At 41.6% G+C, this 23,464-nt stretch overlaps 1 protein-coding gene across 2 annotated transcripts in view; it reads right to left on the bottom strand.

The window, feature by feature from the left end:
* Positions 1 to 13,581: 13,581 nt before the first annotated feature.
* Positions 13,582 to 23,464, bottom strand: part of ntrk2a (neurotrophic tyrosine kinase, receptor, type 2a) — a 71,149-nt gene continuing 61,266 nt past the window's right edge. Inside the window, exons 19-20 of one of the 2 annotated variants that reach the window (XM_053869789.1) lie at positions 21,322 to 21,480; positions 13,582 to 19,538 (exon numbers count right to left, since the gene is read on the bottom strand). In XM_053869789.1, coding sequence (XP_053725764.1) covers positions 19,353 to 19,538; positions 21,322 to 21,480 — 345 coding nt within the window. In that variant the 3' untranslated portion in view covers positions 13,582 to 19,352. The remainder of the gene's footprint in view (positions 19,539 to 21,321; positions 21,481 to 23,464) is intronic. The other variant, XM_053869790.1, reaches the window with a different exon arrangement.

Below are 23,464 nucleotides of genomic sequence, written 5' to 3'. Positions count from 1 at the left end.
TGGTATATTACTGCCACAAAATCTAGCACTACTGGACATTCAACACTTGTTCAGATGCTTGACTACTGTATATTCCAATGACCGAATATCATGCAGACACAAATACATGAATCACGGTGTACATCAGGAACAAGGGTTGCTCATGCAGTTACGGTGATAAATGATCCGTACTCTCTTTTTTGTTTTGTAATCTTCCACCAAATTGACCTTAAATCCATAAAAGGCTAAAAAAAATGCGAGTCTCCGCGTGCGACAGTGTGACTAAGGAAGCCAGCGTGTCGAGGTAATAGATAACTTCCAATCCCATCAGCGGGGGGAAAGCAGTTACGTGACTCTCCTTCAAGATTTAGGAGGTAATTTAAGGATTGAGGCAGGCAGAGAGTTGTTATGGATGCAAAGGGCTGTGGGACTGAATGAGAGTGAATTCCTGGCTGAATGAGTTTGGCTTCGGAGCTCGTTGGAATGTTAATGGGGAAGAGTGACAGCGAGAAAAGCCTGTCTCTAAGAGGAAATACACAAATCATTAAAATGACATGCAGTTAGCCTGGAAAATTATTAAAATTCAACACATAGACAGGTTAAAAATGGAAAAGGGATTCTCTTAAAACATGTTTCAGTTGCAGTATGTTGCTGGTGAATGACAGTACCCTGTAAATATACCTTGAAAAATGCACCTCACGTTTCATGAAGAAATCGATGTTTTAAAAATTACAACAAATGCGTTTCACATTATTGTGCTATTAAAAATTAGCAATACAAATGAGAAAGATCGATCACAATACCTTCTGCCTGGCAGTTCCATATAGGCTATATATATATATATATATATATATATATATATATATATATATATATATATATATATATATATATATATATATATATATTGCTCTCCAGACAACACAGAACCTTTGTAAGTGCAGGAGTTCCTGGTCCACTGATCACACTGATGCACAAGACACGTGGCAGCTAGGATGATAACAACAACAACAAACATGGAGGAATCCCTGAACAAAAGCAAACAAAAGCATCTGTTTGCTTTTGTTCAGGGAGGTTTTTCGCTACACAACGGCCAGGGTTTCCACTACTCTGAATGTACTTGAAATTCTTATACAAATATTTTCAATGCATTAAAAGAGCTATAGTTTAAATACGGTGATATAAAGACTTGAACATAGACACCATTGTGATTTATTGTCCAGCTGATGCAAAATAATAATAATAATAAATGTATGTATGGGTCCATCATTTGATTCAGTAATATACCAAATTCATCTAAATTGAAAATGTGTCTTCTTGTGGCAAATATTCTTATACAATTAAACTGCGATTAATTGAAATGAATTAATCACAAATTCTCTCATTAATTAGATTTATTTTTTTACTCGAATCCCTGTCTGATGAATCACCTTTGCGCTACAGAATCTCACTGTAAAATGAAATGAATCTTTATGCCATTTTTGCGGCTTCTGCATGATGCTGCCGTTGAATCCTTGTGCTGATGGTTGAGTCTGGATCTGTGTGTACCGAGTCTGATACAGTCGTCTCAGACTTCAGTCAGTCTCCTTGCTGCCTGTCAGCACTGTGTTGACAGTTGAAGCAGAAGGGCTCAGCAGCTCACCACACCACCTCTCGGCTTGAGAAGTCGAGAGTCTTTTCTGATCAGTTGAAGTTTGATCAGCTTGTAGTCGTTGTCCCTCTTTCAGTGTAAAACCAAGTGTTTCCAGCAAGGGGGGCATTTTGTAAAGTTTAACTACATCACTATTCAAATTTTATTTTGATGCATCGCTACGGGATCAGTATGTGAAATTCGATTGCTGACGAAAAAAAGGCCCCTTTATATCTACTGCTTTTTTGATACATGTTGGTTATCTGGCCTAAGACAAACAAACCCAAAACTGCGAAACAATTATACATAGCAGGAACCAGAATGAAACAACCTAGTAAAGTGCTAGACCTGACACATTTTTTTTCAATCAATATCACTGCCCTACTTTTATAATAACTCGCATACGTAAATCCTTACCACTGGATTTTGAATGACATCGAAGGCAATAAGCTGAAGAGGTCAGTTGCATTGTGGAGCTCCTACAACACACATAAGCTCAGAGCATGTGCTGCAGCGGAGCCATACAAGTGAATGACAAACATACTTCATGATGAAAAGTACTAGTACTTTCAAGAACTAGAACGTAAGAGAGATGGATTTGCTTTGACTATTTCTCTCCCTATTATTGGTAGAGAGTCACCCATAGTCCCGCCCCAAAACTTGAAGCTTGGGAAACACATACCCGTCTTCATCCAGTCAAATTTAGTTTGAGCAAAATCCAGTCTTCACCTTCAGCCTGCTGTTTATTCACAGCTGTGACTTTGCCACTCTGATTGCATCCCTTGTAGCCCCCTCGTCCCTGCTGTCCCAGAAATGAGAGTTAAGCGCTTAATTGTTCCAGCGTGACCCTCATCAGAGCCCGTCTGCCTCCATAACGCTCGGCTCAATCGAGGGCCGCGGCGCGTCTGCGCTCGTGTGCACAAGGACGAATACATCCCATGGCAGCGAGTGACACACACACACGCTACTCACCCAGGGGACCGCCGTCTCCACAGGACCAGTCAGTTACCATGCAGCCACTACGAAGGAGGGTCATTGATCGATTATGACTTTAATAATTTAGATGCTTTAATATCTGCTATATGAAAGCAGAAAGTCTGCTGAACAGTCGGGGACAAGGTCGAACGAGGCGACAAGAGAGGGAGAGTATCCGCAGGACAAGCGTTAATCGGATGTTAATCGGTGGATGTTCCTTCGAGCAACTGCAGTTGCAGTTTCCTCATCCTAGATATGTGATCTACTATGAACACATTTGTCTTCCCGTCATGTCACGGTTAAGTCTGACTGACAAAGTTCATTTGAGCCTGTCTCATATCAATCTTTGCGTATAAGATAAGCACTTGTTATCAGTCGTGAGAGCCACTTTAATTATTGACTCCAGCGGTCAATAATGAGGGGCCAATTGAGTATCTGAGCCAAGGCCTCGGCTGCTGTCGTGGGCCACGCAGTAGGCAGGAAAATGGAACTTTGCTTTGACCGAGTAATGTCGCTTCACTCTGTTAAAAGGTGACTTAAGCCTTTGGTTACACTTACTGTTGCAGGCTGTCCATTGATATTAGCAGTGCTGGGCCGTGCATGCCTTCAGTCAAGTCCATCCACATACATGTAGATATTAGAAAATAAAAATGAAAATAAAAACGGCACACAGGCATTCAAGAAGTACGGAGCCCTAGAACTGACATCAATGTGTTTATTTTTTGGGATGTAACATGCATGACTTTATTTTTTTTATCCCAATAACAGTCTTATGATAATTATCTTATGATAATTTTTTATTTTAACTGTTATCATGCATGTTGCCTTCAGGGCTCTGTAAAAAAAGTGATAGAGAATGGGGAATGTTTTGTCACTCACTGAATTGGTGACAACAAAAACGTTTTTAATCATGAGAAGTAAACCTGTCTCCAAACAGCAGCGTTCCGTCTTTTCATACGTCCAGCTGGATTCCGCGACTTGAGTTCCGTCAGCACGGACTTCACTTTCTTTTATACCTAGAGCTTTTATTTATTAGAGGTTTTATTTATCTTTTTATACTGCTCTTTTGCACTGACACTGGTGGTGGCTTACATGTGTATAATGACAATAAAGGCATTCTCATCTCATTCTATTCTTCCCGGATATTTCCATGAATAACACGCAAAAACCGACATGTTCAAGACCACTTCTTTGATGGTTCCACTTTGTTTTAATACGTTTGATCACGTGAGATTTCATTATTAAAAGGAGATCTGTTTCCTCATGTTGGAGCCATATATAGAGAAGTGTGGGAAAGATGGGTTTGACAAGCTTCCAGGAACCATTCATCCTTATTTACATGAAACCAAATGAAACAACATTAAACGTTCGCCTCCCACTGTCAATAACAATCCTCTTCGCAGATAAAATTCAGGGAGGAGTCTCATGATGTTTGAAGATGATATGGTGATTTGTAGTGACAGTGATGATGAGGTTGAGCAGATGCTGGAGAGGTGAAGAGGAGTGGACTGAAGGTGAGTAGAAGAAAGAGAGAATACATGAGAGGGAGGCAGCTGGAAGACAGGAGATGACGGTCATTGAAACAGAAATGGACAGAGATAATTGAGGTGAAGATGAGAGTGCAGCCAGGGTGGAGTAGGTGGATATGATGGCGGAGGTCTAAGATCTGACATGATGCAGAGAGACAGAGAGCATGATGGACAATAAACAATGGACTTGGAGAAAAGGAGAGTCGAAAGACAAGTAAATGTTGCTTAACATAGATTTAAATCAGACCTGGGCAAAATGCAGTCCGGGGGCCATATGCGGCCTTTGCCTGTGTTTTTCTGGCCCTCTTGAGGTCAGACTAAAATTATACAACTAATAAGTTGTAATTTTCTGTCATTTTTTTAGTCCTGTTTCCGTTTTAGCCAGTACTAGTTCAATAGTAAACACAGTCATGGCAAAATGTTTCTTTTCTCATTTTAGTATTTTCCTCAAAATTTGTCGAAAGAAAATTCAAAATATATTTTGAAATAAATTGCCTTTTCAACTTCGATGTGTTGTTCATAGTTTTATAATGATTTATATTCAACTAAAATGCATATAAAATTATTTCTCATAGGCTTCATGCCATATTTACACTAATATCCTTGCTTCCATTGAACCTTCTATGGTTCATTTCAAGATTTTTTTCCATCACATTTCGCAGTCATCGCCGCCTTTCTTTTGGCATGATGGCCCCTCACAACAGTTACAGTTTATAATGTGGCCCTTTAGGAAATTTAGCAGCGCACCTCTGATTTAGATGATGGAAAAAGGTATTCAAAAACAAAATAAAAAAAAAAAAATGTTATACCTATTTTACACTAACTGTGAGCAAAGACAGACTATTAGGCTCCTTTTGCCATGACATCATTTACATGCTAAAGAAGCCATTCAGGCTTAGCACAACATGCTTCACATGCCATCTGAAAGTAATTCAACACAAGGAGATTATCATCTGAAGTGGGCGCAGCTGCTTTCTCCCCTAACTGAAATCAGTGCAAGGAAATGTCATCGATGATTGTCACTGCATCTGATGAAGTACATCCAACAATTATCGTCTTTAGCTACCACGTTATTACGGATATATATCTTTCATAGCTTGAAGCCTCGTCTTTGTTCTGCTGCCAAGTTGTGCCTCCTGAGACAGTCACAAAAAAAAAAAAAACACCAAGTCACTCACACTTACACCTGCACTTTAAATCGGTGGCGTTTTGTTCTGTGTGTTTCCGCTTGTTAAAAATTCATGAGACGACCGTGGAAGACACTCTTTGGCCCGAGAAGCATCCCTGAAAAATTGATGAAAAAGGGTTTTATCTCTGGTGGTTAAGTGAACGTGCAGGTGAAGTCCTCCACTCGTACCTCTTTGACCCTGTTACAACTTGACTAATTCGATGTTCACATGTGCGTGCTCGCAGTTACAACGAAACAACTTGTACCAAGTGTGTCTCATTCACGGATCAGTCTCTGCACCAGCTCCTCATATCTGAGGACCAACCTGGACTGGGAGCCATCATGTTCCGAGTCAGTGATGTAAGACTGTTTAACTACCAAACGGTTGTCTTGAATTATAATGCAGAACAGATAAATGTTGCTGTAGCTTCTGCCTTCACAGCTGCTACTTCAAATCTTCATGAAGCAAAGCGACAGGGAAGTGTAGTGAAGTTGCTATCTTATTCAGAAGCTCTTAATTCCAAAGCCTAAAGTGCATGTATCTTTTATTGGTCTTGCCTTGTATGAGATTTGCAGGACAATGTTTGGAGTATTTAACAATTGCTGTTGCCACTTCAGAGTTTAACTCTGTGGCATTTCTCTGGCTGGATGAGAAAAACAAATTATCAAGGGAGGTGAAGAGGAGAGTGCAGGCAGGGTGGAGTATTACTGGACAGAAGTGAGAGCTACTGCGATGAGAGTGATTTGGAATGAAGTTTGGAGACAATGTTAGGGAGTTCAGAATCAGATGGTTTGGATATAAGAGGTCAACAGAATGGACCAGGAAAGATAAGGACATGTCGACTGAATAGTGCGGAGTTCTGGAAGTGACATGCATGTGTTCATTTTTTTTATGTGGCATGCATGACTTTATTTATTTTTTGCCTGAGATAACAACTATCTCAAGATAATTTTTATGTCGAGATAACAGTTATCTCGGGCTAAGAAAAAAAAAAAAAGACATGCATGTCACATCCAAAAGAATAAACACATGCATGTCACTTCCAGGGCTCCGTAGAATAGACCTGACAGGAAATGGAAAAAAGAGGAAGAATGTTCCCTAACAAATGATTCATTTCCAGAGCTGTAAATGGAACCCCAGTGAGACTTATGACACACCCGGTACAAACTTGAGAAGACTTTTATCTGCCCATGATTCCATCGACTGAGGACCAAAAGAAAAACCTTCACATCATATCTCTTCTGAGACCATCCGGCAACCTATGGTTCCTTCAGTACTGCATCATCTTGGAGTCCTGCGTTTACACGTAACCTCATTCTTTAATGGAGCAAACCTTTTCTTAACTCTGGAACGACAGAGCGACTCTACAACAGTCCATTTCATCAAGCTAATGAAGTGCACATCCCCTGTCAGAGCTTTTCAGCGGTGGTTTGGCCACAGAGCTGTAAGAGTCTCTCTGAGGTCCAAACCCCAACTCCACAGTGGTCCACTCCCCTGACCACAACTCCTTCAGCCACAGACCTAAAACAAACAAACAAAAAAAACAGTTCTCTAATTAATAAAGCAGGTAACGGTTTGGCCCTCACCGCTCACCACATCCACACCACCCCCCCACCCCCCCACCTCCACCCCGGCTCTTCAGGAGAATCTCCAGTGTGATTGCGTTATTGATCCTTCCCTATGTTTTTTTTTTTTTTTCTCTTCCCGCTTAAAAGCATTTAGCAATTTGGCAATTAGTTAGAGCTTAATGTAGGATGTCAAAACAGAGCTATTGATCCGGTGGCGCGAGGAGGAAAGATTGATTAGTCAACTCATTATGCTGCTGGCGCTGCCTGGTCATAAACACTCCAGTTGAGACTCCATCAAAAGCCCATCCCTGGTTTACGGCCGCTCACTCTGGGCATCATCCTCCCCTGTGTTTTTGTGCTGTTGTCTCCTGCTGCCTCACCCAATGCTCTGCGCCTGGTTTTTCTACTGCCTTGCTTTGTCATGGCCGCAGCCTGCCCTCTCCCCGACTGATCCCTTCACCTCTCCGCTTCATACACCGCTCCCCATTAGCAGAGGATTTATCCGCCTCCGTCTCCCGCGCCTTTGAAAACGTACAGTCATCATGAAAACCTTAGCTCCGGATGAATCGTGGCGGCCTGCGACGGTTACGTCAATTCATTATCTGATCATTAAGATCAGACCTTCGCAGACACTTGATCCAATTTGCAGAAACACAGGTTACTTTATGGAGTGTGCGCGCTGGATGGGTGTTAAACTCATTAAAGGTGGCGGCGGCTGCAGGATGATGAAGGCTGACATTTATCAAATACATCACAGCTTGAATTTTGATTCAAGTTGAATAAACTCTGGGCAAAATTCAATAGGCAGCGCAGGCGTTCCACATAAATGCTTGTGCCTCATGCATCTGAAGCAGGTTTACACTTGGTTGGCCCAACAAATAAAAGTGCTGAGACCAAGTGAGAAGTTATGAGGGGAATACCTATATAACTTTAAAAATGTGAGTAGTATTTTTAGTATCGGTGGGATTCGATTAAAAAAATAATCGAGTTATTTAGAGAACTTGTGATAAGTTTACTGGCATAAGATTATATATATTTTCATATCACCTTATTTAAACTAAAGCTCTTTTAATGTCTTGAACAGAATCGTATAAGAATTTCAATTTTATAATATTAAATTATATATATTTTTAATTTATACAAAACATTTTTTTTGTTGTAATTCATTAATGGTAATAATGATGTAATTCATTAATCATAGTTAACCACCACTATTTTTTAGTAATATCATTTAGACTAGATAGAAAATACAAACAATTTGACATTTCTTGTCGAAGATCACAAGAATATTTTTTTAATTGTAAGATATATATATATATATATATATATATATATATATATATAGGTGCCTCTTCCCTCTGGCAGGAGGCTACGGTCCATCCAGACCAGAACCTCCTGTCACAGGTACAGCTTCGTCCCCTCGGTCATCAGACTGTTGAATTCGTGAACAGCCTTGTTGTTATTTTATTTTATTTTATTTTTTGTCAGCACTTTATTCCAAAACACTTAGTCGTAGTTGGTGGGCTCCCCACTGATTCTGATTCTGAGTAACTAGTACGTGGCACGTAAGAGTTTAGCTTGAGCAAAACAGTGCTCAGTGGTAGCTTGAATGCACATTTCCTGACCTGGACTGACCTCGCTGGACTTATGTTTTGTATTCATTGAGGTTTAGCGGAGTAAAAGTCCAACATTTTAAAGTGGAGAAAATAAGTGATGGGAGAGTCTGATGGACGCATTCAGGCGGTTTGTCATTTGTATTCACTCCACTCTGCTCTTCTGCTTTGTGCTTGTCCATGTTTGACTTGATAACACCTTTGAAATGTAAAGTCAGGGGAAAAGAATCAGCAGAAGCATTAAAGCTAGCACTTAAAATATCAGGTCCAGACATCAGCTCAAATTGAGAAGCCATTTCTCCTTGCTCTTTAGAAAGGAATATTTCCCCCTCCTTGTTGTTTCTCTCCGGCAGCTCCCGCTCTTCTCTCCACCTGTTTCCTCGTCTCCAGTGCCCGAACAAGTGTCTTGTATTTCCAATGATGATCAAGCTCATAAATCTTGATAAAGCCACTGGCTGTTCATTTCCACTGTAACAGATAACTCTGGTTGGGAGCAGGAGGAGACGGGAGATGAAGAATGACTCATATTCACGGGCCATTCTGTTTTCTCTTTTACGATTTTGATGTTGTCCTCCGGGAAGATTGTTAATTCTGGCATGGGCAGAGTTCGGCAAGGCTTTGAAAAATATTTGTTTCTTTCCTCCTAGTTCTTCTTCAGGCTGTGGCTCCAACCCAAAGCAACAAGCAGCAAAATATTGGTAGCCACGGAAACTGAATAACATAAATAATAAAAGTTAAACTGAATAGATGCGAAATGTATATTGAATACATAGAAGGTCTGTGTTATCTTCACATATACTGTACTCTATAAGGGAAACTGAAACTACTTGATATTAAAGTCATAAAGTCTGGATATTAAAGACCTTAAGGAAACTCTTAAAAAATATTTATCCTTTCTCAAAGTGATCAAGTCCATCACTGTCCGTCACTCTCTTGTATCTCTCTCCTCTTTGCCAGTCGCCCCTTCATCTCCCTTGTGTTCAGTGTAGACACGCATTTTGGCCAGTCATGCTTGAATTGAACAGAAAAAAAGAGGGGAAACCATAAAGTTAAACATAAATAATCGGCTCATGGAGCCTCTACTTGCGCCGCTCTATGTATATATTCCAGTGACACTCGAAGGACGTTTTTTTTTTTTATGAGGGATAAATATAGAAAATGATTAATATGACTTGAGACTAGAGAGCCCGGTATTTTGCAAATTTTTTTGTGTTGTTATATATTATATATTTTTTGTTGTTATATCAGGTCAGTCAAAAACAATCCATTTAGACTGAAAAGGGACTGTCAATGACAGAGTCCATTTCAGGGAGAGGTCTGGAATGAAGAAGGCCACAGAAAGTTCATGTTGCAGATTTATTCCCAGATCCATCAGAGTCACTATTACAGGCCCTTCGCGACACACACTGTTTTATCGACCTCCATACGTGGCCACAGACTCTGGGTGTTAACATGTATCACACAAAGATCTTCAGCAGTGAAGTCTGCTCAGGAAGATTCAGAGAATTGACGCACTTGTCCAAGTCATTTCTACCTCCTGTGAATTATATACCAATTCTCATGTTTGATCAGTTATCTTGCTGCACCTGAACAAATCTGCGATGTTTCTCAGGTTTTTATCCACAATGCGGTTTGCACATAACTCCAATTTAAACTGACCACAAATATGAATCAGCTCAGCATTTATCGCAGATTAGACACAAGTTAATACACATTAATAAACATAAAACTGATGTCATCTTGGATAGATGTTAGTAGCCGACTTTCAGGACGGTTCCTCCATGAGATGCAATACTGCACGAGTTTCATCTTTAGGAGGTTTTGGCTTGGTGCCGTAAATGGGTCTACAATCCTTCAGGGGATCATTCTGTCCAAAATACAATACAGATCTGGCAGAAATCAGAGCTTCATTTTCAGTTGAATAGAGCAGGAACAAGGTGATGCAACGGCACACAACCGTCTCTCAAAAGAACTGTGAGACGCCTCCATTTGTGAAAAAAGAAAATGCCAAAATTGCAGATCCCAGAGAAACAGGGTGCAATCCGGAAGCAGCCTGTCACTGCAAGGCCTAACCAGACTACAGCACAGTAAATGTATCTGTCCATTCACTGGTGTGCTGACCCAGTTTTTATTTTTATGTAAATGCAAACGCCAGATGTACTACCAAATTTTTATATGAGCGCAGGTGAAACAAACGCCCTCCAGTCCTGTCCATCTAGTCCATGTTTTCGGCTTACGAGAGGGGATCTGGCAAAAGCAGTGGAAGAAGGAGGGAAGTGAGAGAAGACCCGCAGGCCAGAGCAGGCTTGAGAGGGAAGCAGGCAGTCCGACGAGTCTTGGTCGCAGGGGGGTTCATCTCTCATCCAAACTGAAACGCTCAGCCCAAATCCTGCTACAGGAAACGACAAACACTACAGCATTTATTTTTGATGTATCTGTCTTCAGCCAGTTTTTCTAACAGATAACCATGTCGGGCCTGTTTTTTTTTTGTGTTTTTATTTATCGCAGCTCGGGTTGCCATCATGCCATGATTCCCTCTTTTTTTGAAATGGCTTGGCACCTACCTCCATTCATCCTTCCTGCACAGATGGGGAGCGTTTTCTGCAGGGTTGTTTGCCTGATTCAATTTAAATGGAATTTAATGTGAACATTTTTTTCAGATGTGCACAACACAGTGAGACATGACTAGCACGGCTTCTGATGTTCAGTCAGGAGCGGCTTCCTGCAGGTTGCGTCCCATTCCGTTACATATCAAATTAATAATGGACTGATCCTGTCTTTCTTTCTTTTTTTTTTTTTTTAGTGGACCTAAATGCATTTCGCAGAGTGTTTTCAGCACTGTCACTGAAAAGAGAGGTCACCTCCTCTGTCTAAACGCACGGCGCTTGACTCATCGGAAGCGACAGACTAAAAGAATATTTTACTGACCCGGTCTGGCTCAGGAGATCAAACAATAAATGCCAACTGTACTGTGAGGCATTATGGGATAGCGCCGGAGTTGCCCTCAAATCTTTCCTAAATGCACATGCTGAATGACACGTTCCTCTTGGAGCATTACTGGAAATGCTGCTCTCCAGTTAACTGCACTCGGTGGTGCTGCTTCTGAAAAGTGCCCAGAATATAGTTCTACTTCTTGACCTTTAACTTCTGCTTCTCACATTTCACTGATGATTTACAGCTGAAATCGAACCTTGTTACAAATGCGGGCATTAGAATAACATTTCAAAAGAAACTCCACTGGCTTTTATAGCCTCTTTTTGGGGATTAAAAAGGCATCTTAACACTTTGAACTGAGCAAATCTTGCGAGCCTATAATCAACGTTGAATGCGCAGCAGGTGTTGAAATGAGCTCCGGCGTGATGATGTCACCAGCCAGGTGCAAGACTTGGTCTCTAATGACGGCCTGCGCCCCCCCCCTTTAAACGGCTTTAATTGGTCTGTGTCGTGATGGAGCTGCTTAAACTGGACCTATTCTTGTCTCCGCAGAACGGTTCCTGGAGTGTTCTCTGAGGGACATTCACAACCGCCGCTGCTTTAATTGGGAAAGATGGTAATGATATAGAATCAAGAGTACAGGTGATATTTAACTCAACAGCAGGGACCTTCCAATGAGGACATTGACTCCTGGCCATTGTACTCGCACTATAGGTTTCTTCGGGCTTCTTTCTGAGGCCGTCACAAACCAACCTGGCATAACTGACACAAACCTCCGCCGTCTGCCTTCAGTGGAACCCTGGAGGACCTGACTTTAATTCTGCTCTGTCCTCCGGCTCTCACATCTACATGCCCACCTTTTCCAGGAAAAAAAAAAACAACAACCTCAATTATAGAGATTAAACACTTTTTAATTGGAATCAGAGTCTCCAGGCAAAGTGTTGTAACGGAGTCTTGTCAGGGAGGTAAAACTCCAGAGGTTACAATAACAGGGCTTTGCCAACTGAGCCTGTCACTCATATCAAAGTGACAGCGAACAACTGACTTCCCTGCATGTCATTACAGCTGTCAGACGGATTTCTCCCAGAGAGTCTGGAGCTCCACACAGCAGTCTCGCCGAACTCATTTACTTTCTTATCCACTTTCCAATCCGATCTATTAGGTACTGTTCACCTGCCCAACTGCTCTCCTGCACAATGCCTTCAGGCATCAAGTTGTGTTGCCGACAACTCACTGCATTTCAAGTTAGACTGGAGAAGAAAGCGGGTTAAAGTGGCATCAAATGCAGCATATTTTTTCCTTGCTTCAAAAAGCCATCGCTGGATTTACTGAGGATGGGCCAAAAAAAAGGGAAAATAACCAGCAGTTGAGGGGACGGAAAGAGGTCTGAGTGGGCCGAGAGGTTTGAGGTGATAGAAACAGTAACTGTGACAACCAAGGCAGGCAGATGACCACCTCTGAACATCAGTTTCTAGTCAGCCACCAGCTAGAAACACAAGTGACTCAGGCTCACACAAGTTAGATGAAGATCAGAAAAACAACGTCTTGTTTGATGAGTCTCCATTTCTGCTGGCGAGGGCAGAGTCAGAATGAACATGAAAGCACGGAGCCATCCTGATGTCTCAAGCTGCTGGTGGAGGCGTATGGGTAATGGGTCCCTTAAGACCTATTGATTGTTGTGTTTTAGACACAATAGCCTGCCTCAGTATTGTTATGACCGTCTCCTGCCCTTATAACTAAAGTCTACTTTCAGGTCAAAGTTTCTGCTGGGAAGCTCAAGTCATTTGAGGCTGGATTTGAACATGACAATGAGGCGCTTTACTTGAATGACCTCCACAGTCACCAGATGCTAGTCCAAGAGAGCGATGGTTCTCCAACGGGGGTTTCCTGGTGGTACATTTACCAAGTACATATACTTGAAATGAAGTCAAAAGTACAAAATATATTTGGATTATTCATAACAGATTCTCTCATTATTAAATTATGCTGAAAAGATGGATGGTTTGATCCAACCTTGTGCCGCTCAGATGACATGTCCCATGTGACTGCAACTACTGAAATGGAGATGTGGTTGAAGTGTAGTGGCTGTGCTGCTGAGGTGAGAAGGAAGGGCATCATTCCTATGAATAAACTGTATAAACATGGAATGTTCCTCCACAAACTCCATTTTACATGGACAAGTATTTATTTATAATGTTCTTTTTTTTAGGTATTTTTATTACTGTTGCAATTTAGTAATATGTTTGCGATTATTTATTAAAAAAACTTTTGACTTTGAACTTTTGCCGGGAACTTTTTGGAATGCATCAATTCCAGTAGCGCCACATAATACAATCAGATGTCATGAATAAAACATTCATGATGGAGACTGAATGAAATTCAGCTGAGGGAAATTTGAAGTTTCAAAACACTCACTGGAGCACTTCCATCCTGAAGTTTATGTCTACAGATACAACTCTAATTTGATAATTCTGGTGCCAAATATTTAAATATAATAATTAATTTTTATTAATAATAAATACATACACAAATAGACTTTATTTATTTAGTCTCTGTCCCATCTATTGAATATAAGTATGTATTCCCAGGAAGTGAATGAGGAAGCTGAGCGTCAACACCAAACACATCAATATTGTCTGCCTCTCCATTCTTTTTTTTCATGTACAATCCCTCATCACCTCTCACACATTCAGTCATTCACAAAACAACCTCTGTCTCGTTGGCGGAGCCCTGATGTGACATGACACGTTTTATTAATTACATTGTATCACGACAGGCTCGGCCACATTCTGAGAGAAATCATCGTCATTTCCATAGTGAGGCAAACGTTGACTGTACACCGTCCCGCGAGCCTGTTTACTGTCTGTACGCCAGCACAGCAAAGTCTCCTAAAGCACCTCCAAATGACAGTGAAAGAAAAACAACAGAAAAAAACGGTGTAACTATTGTGTTTCTGCTTGAAGCAACATAAGAGGGTCCATTTGAAAGAGATCTGAGGAGTCGTCTTCTTCCAGTCTTTCATCATTCAGACAGACGAAAACATCTAACACCCCTCTCTTTACCTGCTTGCCAGAATAAGTGAGCAGGCCTTGTTAGTGGAATAACATCATTCAGATGCTTTAGAAGGTTGAATATTACTTTGCATTGCTGTTAAATGGATGTGAGTGAGGAGGGATTTCTGTGATACCTACTACAAAAATACTATCCTCCTGGAGTGAAAGCTAAGAAGAGACTTTGATCCATTTGAATTTCTATACACCAAACTGGTGAATTGTCTTCAGCTTTACGGATGTAACAGAAGGGTGGACCTAACTTGTTGAGATCCCTCAGTTTCAGTGACTGAAATTATGAAATATACCTGTCGACCTTGACGACTGTGCTATTCTAGGTGTTTGTTGGTCGTCCATTGTGTTGTCCAGCTGAGAGTAAATGTTTTCCATCATCGTGTGACACGACCTCAGAGTCACCTGACTTGGGGTACAACTGCAAACCTACAGTTGCTGATCCGACCCGGTTGATTTTGACGTAATAAATAATATGATTCCATAAATCTTAGCTGCCATAACACCAACCTCAGTCCATCACGACTGGGTTTCACTCATTTATCATCAGTTGGTGAGCAGTGACAACAAATCAATTCCTGATTCCTCTCCTTGAATCTGAACTAGGATTTTGGCAAGAGTCCGGCCAACGAATCCCTCCTGACTCACTCCCACATCCATCTCACGCACTTAGAAGGGGGGGCGGGCGCATGTGCAAACATCCCTCCACTTCCCTCGAGGGCTGCTGTATGTCATTTTGTATATTAGCAGGACTCACTCCGGTGGACCTTCCTCTGCCCTCCAGGACAAAATACTACATGTGGACACCGTCTAGCATATTTCTTCCAGCAGCTTATTCACATTTGTACATGTATTTTTGTTCTCTCGTCTCGGATTTACAAAAAAGAAAAGTAGCACTTCTATAGACTTAAGACTATCACGTACATTATAGGCAGCATAGAAGAAGAAACATTGGTTAAATCATCTATTTTACAGTAGGTCACTTGAAGAGAGAGATAGAAGTCTGTGATTGTCAGTCCTTCCATTTTCCGAAGCGCAGTTTTTTTAATCGTCTGCTCGACCGCTGTCTTTGCTGCGGACAGTCCGTCTCTGGAGTTGTATTAAAAAGGTTGACAGAAAGCTGCAGCTCCTTTGTGCTGACCGGTCCACATCACTGACAGACTTTCTCCAGTACGTGTCAAAACAACAGCGTCGTCCACTAGTCCATAACAATAGAAAATAGAAGGAAGAAACAAAAAAACAGCGTGGAGTTGACTCACAGACACACACACACACGCTGCACGGCCGGCAGAGATGCTGCGCTGACATGCTCTTTGACATCTGAGGCGTTCATTTGCACTTGTTTGTGTCTCACAGTTTTCACCAGCGCACGCTCACACACACACACATAAACACCCTGCCCTGTTATTGCACAGTTATTATATAGTAAGAGTTGACGCAAACGTTTTTACGCTGGACAGATAGATATTACATGGTAGGCCAGCGATCACGTGCAAACAGGTGACAGTAGTTTTGCAGGAGGTAAATATAGACTTCGCCATCTTTTCCTCGTGTTTGCAGTGTAGTGCTGGGTGGTTCATGTTCTGCTGTCACTCTTTTGTTACATTGGATTCTAGTTTGGGATTGAGCATGTATTTTCAGATGGCAGATGTCCGTTCATGGATGGTCGATATTCAAATGTCTGTTTTACATAACCATTTTGTTAAATAACTTACTGATCCAAATAAAGGAAAGGAAGGAAGGAATACTGAGTACGCTGTGGTCACTGTACATTCCCCCCAGCACTACACCTCAGTACAAAACACCGGGTCAGGCCAGAGTCCCACTTTAAAAACACACACAAACAACCAGAATTCACACACACACACACACACAAAAAAACAATTTCATTTTGGAGCTGCAAAGGCAACTGGATATAGAAAGAAATGTACAAAATGCTTTTTTTCAATTATAAATTAAATAACTATAAATCAAAAGTGCACAAAAACATTAATACCATCAAGTGCTGTAATCAATAAATAAGTATTCTCGACGATCCTTTACAGAAACACGATGGCGGTCACAGGAACCTTCATGACTTATAGGCAGTTAAGTTGCAAAATGAAAACAGGTGACATGCGTCTTGTATATACAGTTGTACTGTCAGTGATGAACCAGATTTATGAGCGATGGAAACACATTTACATGAAGGCATCATGCAATGAACACATGAATTCACCCTGATCTCTCCATAGCTAACTGTAGATTTGGTCAGCCAAAATGCTTTTTTATTAAGATCTCAAATTAATGTGCGTATGTTGGTTGTTTATTCAACATGGCATCTACCTAAAAACACTTGTCAGGTTCAATAAAGACTGAATTTGCCCTTAGACAGAGGTGTTTTATATCCACCCATGTTTTATATAACCAACACTTTGATACAAAATGAAAATGTCGAATTTGGTGTTCATGATCTGTGTCTGTGGCACTACAGAGATGTTCCCCTGCCAGAGAGGAGAATGGACGTCTGAACAGATATGTCTGCTCCTATCAACCATGGATATGCACGCTCCTGTTTTCAGGCCCCCGAGGTCATGGCCACTGCTCAGGGTTGGAAGGATATTGACTGGAAAAGGAGAAGCCTTTTCCCACTTAGTATTCTGAACCAGCTTCTGTATTCGGTGTTCAAATTTCGGTGTTCAAATTCCAGAGTACCTCAGAGTCGAATGAAGCTTCTGGCTACTGATGCGTCTTCAGTTCACCGCTGGAAGCCTTGACTTGGCATTTAGAGGTTCTGATCTGGGAGCCACAGTCCAGCGATTTACTTTTTTACCTTTTTTTTTCTCGAGTGACTCAATTCCTTCAGTACATTTCCGCCCTCCCTTTTGTAAATCTAAAGCCCGCCAGACCTCTTATGTTCTAAAATAATTAACTGTGAGGAAGTATCGAGCCGGGACTTTCACAGAAAGAATCAGAGCGGAGTCTATTTCCCACCGAAGCTGTTTGTGAACTGCCAGTAAATAAATGTTTTTGGAAACAGGGTGTTTTTGATTTCTTCTCCAGAATGTTATGAGAGTGTGAAGCTCAGAGAACATCTGCCTCGGCGGTGATGGATGTTCACTCTCACTTTCTCCCCTGAGGACATTTACACCTCCCTTTCAGCCCCCCCCCCCCACAATTCTATCGTTCTCCTCCATTTTTCTCCTCATGACCCGTTTGTAACTTCTTTCCTTTCACGTCATGGTTCTACCCCATTGCCCCAGTGCCAGTGCTCTCCTCCCACAATGCCCTGGTACCTCTATCCTCTCACTTGTGTCTCACGGTTTCTCCTCACTCCAGCCCTTCTCCTCATCCATCCATTCTTCTTTCTCAGCCATAAAACAATAAGTCTTGAATGTCTGTGAGGAGACTGTGCTAATGGAGCCCATTAGCCTGTAATGAAATATACATTACACCATTACAGAGGACCGGGGCCTGACTAAAGCACTGCACCGCTCAAATAATAAAACATGCACAATTCAATTTCCTTCTCGGACCCTTCTTGAGTGTCTTCCATTGTGTGTGGAGATGGTTGAATGACGGCAGAAGGTAAAGCGGCTGCGCTTGTGAGCGTCGAGCACAGATGTGGTTTACAAGGATGTCCAGCGCTGAAAGCCTCGGTGATTTAATATGGGTTGACCGACTGAACCACACCTTCTACAGTGCCATCGCCCACACGTCCGACTGCGATCTGACCACTCAAAACCCATCGTCCCTTAGCAACCTCTAGTCCCCGCGGCTCATCCAAACTGATCTACTCCCCCGGAGTTGTCGGACAGCTGCGGACAAATGAATCAATTGACCTCCGACACCAGCAGCACTTGACATCACAAGTGCAGCATCTGTCACTGTGCTGGGAAAAGTATGCATCATGTTACAGAGTGGCTGAAAGAATTGGGGGGGTATTAATGATTCACCAAATTACACCGTGTTGGAGTTGGACGGCTTCTTTTGAGGATAAGATTGTAGCTACGTGAGCTGTATTAGCGGCTGGTTTCCTCATGTGGTACCATTCATGTCTGAGCATGGTGTTCTTTTGTCAAGCTATTAGCCTTGAAGCGAAGGGTTGACGTTTACTAGCATTTAGCTGCAACTTTGGTATCGCTGTTTTTAAAATAAAAATGGGAACCAACATTTCTTCTAGCTAACAACTAGCTTCACCTCATTGTTTCAGAATTTTCGTAAGCTACTTGTCGTAACCATAAAAATGCTCTTTGCAATCATGGAGTCTAACAATCCTTGGATTCTGCCGCACCGCTTCAGTTCTTCAGCATAGTCAAGAGACTGTTCACTCCCCCCATGCCATGGATTCGTTGGCATTTATGGACCCTAATCTGTTGGCTGTTGACATGAATATTCATGTACAAATCCATTTGACAGTCAAGAGAATAGATTAAAAACAAAGGATGCAGAACCACAGTGTCTTCTCGAGCAGAACCATCTCCTCAACCATATAAGTATTTACATGTAAAAGATCGACGCTTCCAGAAATCACACAGCTCCTCGTTTCTCTTGGCCACAAGTATAGATGATGCAATGACTGTCTTTGTCCACTAGGAGGGGAGGCACAGCGCTCGTGATGAGTCACTACATTTAAATTCCCAGTAATCAGTCAGTCGCTCCGAGGCATCTCAATAGAAGCTTTTTCCTCCACTGCTAAATCACCCATCATTTTGGATAGGTGAATCAGAGAAGGAGCTTTCGGGGACTTTCACGATTGCCTTCAAAAGTTCGATAATAGCTCCACTTCCTGTGTAGCAGTAGCCTCACACACACCCAAACTGTTCATCCACTTTCACACGCACACACTCACGCATGCAAACTCACTCACACACACCCACCACACACACATATATCCAGCGCTTTCCCCTCCGCTCAGCCCAATATATCCAGGTAGACAGGCGAGGCCTTGGCCAGCGTAAGAAGCAGACTGTGGATTTCTTTGATGTTTAGTCTCATGTGTGGCTCTCGCTGCCAGCAGCCCAGCATCAGGTCGTACACTTCTTTGGGACAGGTCCTGGGGCGCTGCAGCACCCGGCCCTGAGTTATACACTCGATCACCTGCAACAAAGGCGCAGACAGAAATCCATTTAGAGGCAAAGGCATGTAGGTTTTGAGGTTGAAGATCCATCCAGGAGGCAGACGTGTTTTGAACGACGCTCGATAAAACTGTCCAAAAATGTCCCACTTAAATGATCCAAGTAACGGGGTCACCTGGATCTTCAGAAACATCATTTTGAATTATAATGCTGGGCCAGCAAGTCCGCCGTTTGGTTGGCTGAATTGACACTTTTGGCAGATAGCGCCGCTCTGACGGTAAACGCCCTTGAGAACCTTTTGACCACTCTGCATCAAGCTTCAGGGATCGCCCTTTAATAGTCACAAGTGACTCCCCTAGAAACAATATTCAAGGCTGAAAGTGTCGAGTAACGGCTTGCGGTTCGTGAGGATCATTCTTTTCAAATTTTAGTGGAAACATTCATTTTGTTTTTTCCCTTGATTTCTTATTTTAGACCTGTGGTGATGAGTGTTGTTGTCGAGGCCACCTAATGTGTCAGTTGAGACAAAGACAAGAGAGTCCACGACTTTGAGGGTCAGAGATCAAGTCCAGATCAAGACCAGCAAGGGGCGAGACCAAGAGCAATGTCTGAGACCAGCCTGAATACAGAGCCAACTATACAGTTGAAAGGTATAGACTTCACTTCTTGATACATTTGATTTATTTTGAAAAAAAAAAAGATGTTTCTTTTGCAGCAAGAAATACTGTAAATGCCTCTGTATATGCAACTAATAGACTTCTGTATTCAATTTGGTCTTGGTCTGGGCCCCTCAAACTCTTGGGCTAGGTCTCTCTACGCTCTGATCTCAGTCTTGGGTTAGACGGTCCTACGGCAACACTTGTGGTGATAAAAAAACCAAATGGACTTCTGAAAGGTGTACAGGTTTTTAGGCTTTATCCAAGTGGGGAGGATGTTGGACTACTGTATTTCAACAAAAGGAACGATCAAAGGAATGATCTTCAGTGCTTATTGGACACCATTACTACAATGCACACTGGTAGATTCTAATTTAAATTGAAGCATATCACTATTCTATAGTCACATATACATATAATAGAATTTCAGGAGTATTAAAATAGCATTTTAAAAATTAAAATAAAATTAAAATATACATGATTCCATTGTATAGATCTTCATAGTCTATGGTCTCAATGGTGTTGGATACTTTGCCTTTAAAAATTATGAATAACAATTAAAGGACAAAAAAACAATGATTTAAAGTGCAGAAAATTTGCAAGAAAATAATTTCATAAGTTCATGACTTCCATTTTTGCGCACTTTGATTATGAGTGTTTTTATCTGTTTTTCTTTCATTGTCAGTCTGTTTTGGGTTCATTTATTTTCAACGAAATCCTGGATTTCCTCGATCATTCATTTTTGACAACTCAGGCCAAAGAACGAAACAAAGACGCAGGCGAAAGGTTAATTCCAGACGAAATTGGAGTGAGTCAAAGAGGAAACCAGTGGGGTCACGGTGGATCGTTGTAACCTGAGTTGGGGTCAGAAAACGACTGACACTTAAGAGAAGGTCGAGTGGAAGGGTTGAAGGGCTCGCACTCTGATGAGGTCTTAGGAAACCGGGTTAAGCCCTTTGGTAAAGATGAGTTGTTCCTGACTCATTATTCAAACACCTGCCTATTGTGTCTTTTAGCTGGCAGTTAGAACTGTTGGCTTTGTTTAGTAATGATAAGGTTTTAAAACAAAATCATCACCCACAGCTATGAAAAGTTGATCTGTGTTCCAATAATCCTAAACAGACCCGATAATGTAGAACGGCACTGTACCTCATTATTGGAGAGCTGGTACCAAGGCTGTTTGCCGTAAGTGAAAATCTCCCACAGCACGACTCCCAGACTCCAGACATCGCTCTCCGTGGTGAACTTTCTGTACATGATGCTTTCAGGCGGCATCCAACGAATTGGCAGCATGGTGTGACCTCCCACCTTCAGACGGAGACACAACCCGGACAGACAACACCAAGTCAGAACATACCCATGCAAACTCATGAAGACGCTTTTTGAAAGGGAACATCAAGTATCATTTCAAACACATTAAAGCTCCTGATGGAAGAGTGACAGCTGAATGAAGCTGGAATTCACCTCATGCCTGAGCAGTGATTCAATTTAGAGGCGACGAGTTTGAGCGAGGGGAGACTTTTACATTATAAGATAAGGGAAAACTCCATATTAAACTGCCGGTGTCAGAAAACTGGGTGTCAGCTGTAAAAAAAAATGTCAATAAAAATGTGTCTCTTGGTGCAATGTTGCGTTTCTTTCTCATTGAAAGAGTCTTCTCACACCTCACATATTTTTCGGTACCTATACATGTTTATATGAGATTTCAGGCTTTAAAATGTCTGCACAGACTCTTCAATCTCAACCTGCTGCAAGTAAAAGTGAATGAAAGTGTATTCTATACTCCAATATTATCCGTCTCCTCTCACCTCCGAGCATGAATCTAGCCAGTGATCTTCGCTCCATTGCATGCCACAGATAGCGCAGTCCATTTTCGGAACTTTATGCGGGTTATTAATGGCCTGGTACCCACACTGGGCCTGTTTCTGTGAGTCCGGGGGTTATTTAATGGAGTAATAAAACGTGTGCAGTCACATAGATAGCCATCACGTATATGCTGCGCCCAGAGAAACATATCGGCACAAGCGGTGTCGCTTTTACTCTTCATAACCAGACCCTTGATTTTCTCCTGGTAGCAGTGGAACAGTTGGCTTAAACGCTACTGTATTGCACTGTAATTGTTGCAGTACTTTTCCCAGTAATGGTTGGTGAAGTACAATTGATTGTTCAAAATAAAAAAGGACAGATTGCAGTCGCAGTCTTCAAAGACACTTATCATGGTGAAATACTATTTATCCCTTTGGCAGTTTCACACTTTTTAATAAATGTACAGGACTAAAATATAAATATGGAATTTAAATATAGGTTGGATTTCAATACTTGCTCTGAAAGGGGACAAAATAAAGTTGAACCTATGACAATCACCCTCCCAAGTCACAGCTTTCCTCTTCATGTCTGCATTCATGGGTCAAAGCTGCCCGGCATGCACCTTCTCCATTTGAAGATAAAAACCTCATGAATAGAAAGGTTTGCCGGCGAATTGACGGAATAAACCGAGGGTGCCAAAGCAAGTCACACAAGGGGCCAAAATGACAAACAGTCTGAGTTAAGGGTCAAACAGAATCTGTATTTCATTTTTTTAGCTGGCACGGCTTTCACAGGAAATGTGAGTCTAAACAGAATCGGTCTTGCTTTTAATAACTGTAGGCTTTTTTTTTTTTTTTTTTGGCTTCAAGCCTCTCAGTGTCTCCCCTCTAACTCCACCTTTCAGCACGAGACACACAGTTTTTCCCCTTGATGCACACTTGATGCATTCCCCACCATTTTGGTGTCCTTGAACCAACTTTCTGTACTTAAACCTCTCGTGGGAAACATACATACAATGAATTGGCGGGACAGATTAAGTTTGACAAACCTGTAGGTGAATTTCATCCAGTGAAATATATGCAATATCAACAGTTTTTGACCACCAACAAACAAACATTTGCTTTTACCATATTTGCTTCTGACAGTTGTGACTGGCTGGTGGATAAATGAGCCCTGACCCATTAGTCTTTTTGTTTTATTCATCAACTGTTATCATTTCCCCTCATGGACTGCAATATTAATACTGGGCTCTTGAACGCCTTCATTAAATTTTTAATGTACTCCACATGCCTGGGTGTGGCCAAAATGAATCTGCTTCAATGATTTAAAAAAAATGCAGAAACCCCAACTCCTTTCTTTGCCAACAAAACAATTGTTTCAAATAGAAACATACTCTTCTCTTGTATTTTTTCTCAGCCTTCCCTCACTTGTCTTTATCCATCAAATCACTTCTGCTGCCTCAGCATTTCTGTAAGACCTAAAATAG

Source organism: Synchiropus splendidus, chromosome 7 (assembly GCF_027744825.2).
Source record: "Synchiropus splendidus isolate RoL2022-P1 chromosome 7, RoL_Sspl_1.0, whole genome shotgun sequence".
NCBI classification, from domain to species: domain Eukaryota; kingdom Metazoa; phylum Chordata; class Actinopteri; order Syngnathiformes; family Callionymidae; genus Synchiropus; species Synchiropus splendidus.
Note: the sequence above shows the minus strand (reverse complement) of the source record. Positions and strands in the feature narration are given on the sequence as shown.